General features: G+C 66.5%; 1 protein-coding gene across 1 annotated transcript; it reads right to left on the reverse strand.

The window, feature by feature from the left end:
* Positions 1 to 783: 783 nt before the first annotated feature.
* On the reverse strand, positions 784 to 1,791 carry ATOH1 (atonal bHLH transcription factor 1). Its single transcript, XM_060247345.1, has one exon. It carries the CDS (start codon positions 1,789 to 1,791, stop codon positions 784 to 786), a length of 1,008 nt encoding a protein of 335 aa, XP_060103328.1.
* Between the last annotated feature and the right edge of the window lie 772 nt (positions 1,792 to 2,563).

Below are 2,563 nucleotides of genomic sequence, written 5' to 3' on the forward strand. Positions count from 1 at the left end.
CTGCCTAGGAAGCTGCGCTTTAGTTCGACTTCGAAAGACTGAACTGCAGCCGCTCCCGTCTCAGCAGGCGGCACCCACCGCCTCGATCTTTACCTGGAATCAAGTCCAGCGGATTTTCCTTCCGGGCAATGATCGGATCTCTGCTTCGAGCAGGTTCAGAATTAAACAGCGCTCGCCCCCCATAAGAATGAGATTGCTGCCGATGTTTGAGTAAACTGAATTCAACAGACTTACTTCCGAGTAAACAAGGCTTCAGATCACCCTTTTAAAGCTGCTTTTTTTTGGGGGGGGGGCGATCCAGCCAAAGTTAAGCACTTAAAAAAAAATCGTGCTCAGGGTCTGTAATCCGGTATTTGTTTTCCCTCCACTCAAAAGTAATGCAACTGATTCCAGCAATATTTTTTTTTTAAAAAAGGGGGCGCATTAGGTGCTAAGAAGAGGCTCTGCAGCGAGTCTTTCAGCCTCCTCTGCGCACCGCTATTTGGAAGCCTCTGCAAGACCCACGTGCTTTATGACCAGGGCGCGCGAGGGGACGGGAGTGGGGGGCTCGCTCTCTTGCTCTCTCGCTCTCTACAGTTCTGGAAACGAAGTCATGGCTACTCCTGAAAAGAGAAGCGGCACTGAAGTGAACGGGAGCTTCCGCGGCGCTCTTCCGCAGCCGTCGGGCAGAGCCGGCCGCCAAGGGTCCGTGTCCCCCCTAGGGGGCTTTGGCCAGGCTCCTTCAGCCACCGGGCCCAGTTCCGAGGAGGCGCCGCTCCTCCCTGTCCGTCCGTCCCTCCCCGCCTAGCTGGCTTCGTCGGAGTCACTGTAGTGGGAGCGGGGCGAGAACTCGCCGTCGCTGCGGTGGGCGGGCGGCGAGGGTTTCCTCCGCTCGTGAGGCGGCGGCTGCGGCTGGCCGGGGGGCTGCAGGAGGTGGGCAGGCGAGGGGGCTTTCTGGCCCAGCAGGGCGCCCTCGGCGGCGAAGGAGGGGAAGCGGAGCGGGTCCAGCTGAGCGGCGTAGCCCCCTCCTCCTCCTCCCGCGGCCGGCGGCTCCGGGGCAAAGCGCGTCCTGGCGGCGGGCTGCTGGTGCGGGGCGCCCCCTGGCGGCGGGGTGCAGAGCGGGCGCTGGTAGGTGGGGGCGGCGGGCAGGGGGGGGCCCTTGTTGGCGCCGGGGGGGCCGCCGTCGGCGGGCGCGGGGCTGTGCAGCAGCTCGGCCAGGGCGCTGATGTAGATCTGGGCCATCTGCAGCGTCTCGTACTTGGAGAGCTTCTTGTCGTTGTTGAAGGAGGGGATGACGTTGCGCAGCTGGTCGAAGGCGTGGTTCAGCCCGTGCATCCGCCGCCGCTCGCGAGCGTTGGCCGCCAGGCGCCTCTGCTTCTGCACGCCGCTCACCTGCGGGGCCGGCCGAGGCAGCCCCCCGCCGCCCGCAGCAGCTGCAGCGCAAGACGCGCGGGGCCGCTGCTGCGCCTGCGCCGGGCACGGGATACCGCCGGCCGCCGAGTGGAGACGCGCCGGCGCTTGCTGCCGCTGCTTCCCCGGCCCGCTGCCTTCCGAGGGCTCTTCATCTTCTTCTTCTTCCTCCTCGTCGTCTTCGTCGTCCCCCTCGGCCGCCCCCGAGAGCAGGTAGCGGGGCGAGGCGGAGACGCGGGCCGGGCAGCAGATGCCCAGCCAGGCGGAGGGGAAGGCGCTGCCCCGGGCGGCCGCCGTCTCCGGGCCCAGCAGAAGGCTCTCTTCCAGCGGCGGCTGGGCGCCCAAGTCCCGACCGCCTTGGCCCCAGTCGCTGGGCGCGGGCACCGCGCGCAGGTGGCTCATGGTGGCGGCCAGGGAGGCTGGAGGCGCCGCGCGGTGCGCCGGGCTAGGCGGCTGCTGTTGCTGCACGCGCCCCTCGGGCTCTCCCCCTCCCGCAAAGTGCAGCCGCTGGAGCGCTCTTCCTGCTCCGCGCGCTCTCATACAGCAAAACAAAAACACAAAACTACGAGCGCCTCTCTCTCTCTCTACAAACACACGGCCCGCGTGCAACCAGGCTTCTCCGGTTGCGCAGGGCGCTGCGCGCCCTTTAAAAAGCGGCACGCGCCGGTGTCCCCCACCCCCTCCCTCGACACCCCCCCCTCCAACAGCGCCCCACCCTCCACCTCCCGCCCTCCTCGCGCCAGTCGCGTGTCAGCGCAGCCATTGGAGCGCGCGGGGGCTGTCGCGTGCGGGGAGCCAATGAGTTAAAAGAGCTGCCGGTTGGGTGTTTTGTTGGAGAGCTTGCTTGTCTTTTTTGGCCCTCACTGGAGCGTGGGGGTGAAGGGGGGGGGAAGGAAGGAGTCAGGGAAGAAAAGAAAGTTTACACAAAAGACCGAGCGGGAGCCTGTCAAAGAGACACTTGCTGCAGGGCGGGGGCGGGGAAGGGAGGGGCCCCGGGAGGCACTGACGGGGCGTCGCTGGGGCGGGATGCAGCCAGATACCTCCGAGGAAGTGTGCGAGGGAAAGTGTGCCAACGTGGATCGATGGAAGGAAGGTGGGAGGGGGGGGAGAGCGCGCGCACTGCCCCAGTGAAAGCCTGGGCGCGCAGACCGCCAGCTCTCTCCGCTCGCCAGCC

Source organism: Heteronotia binoei, chromosome 9 (assembly GCF_032191835.1).
Source record: "Heteronotia binoei isolate CCM8104 ecotype False Entrance Well chromosome 9, APGP_CSIRO_Hbin_v1, whole genome shotgun sequence".
Taxonomy (NCBI): domain Eukaryota; kingdom Metazoa; phylum Chordata; class Lepidosauria; order Squamata; family Gekkonidae; genus Heteronotia; species Heteronotia binoei.

Bases quoted from the DNA above. Each gene is read 5' to 3' on its own strand.
- ATOH1 (XM_060247345.1), bottom strand. From the start codon at position 1,791: ATGAGCCACCTGCGCGCGGTGCCCGCGCCCAGCGACTGGGGCCAAGGC.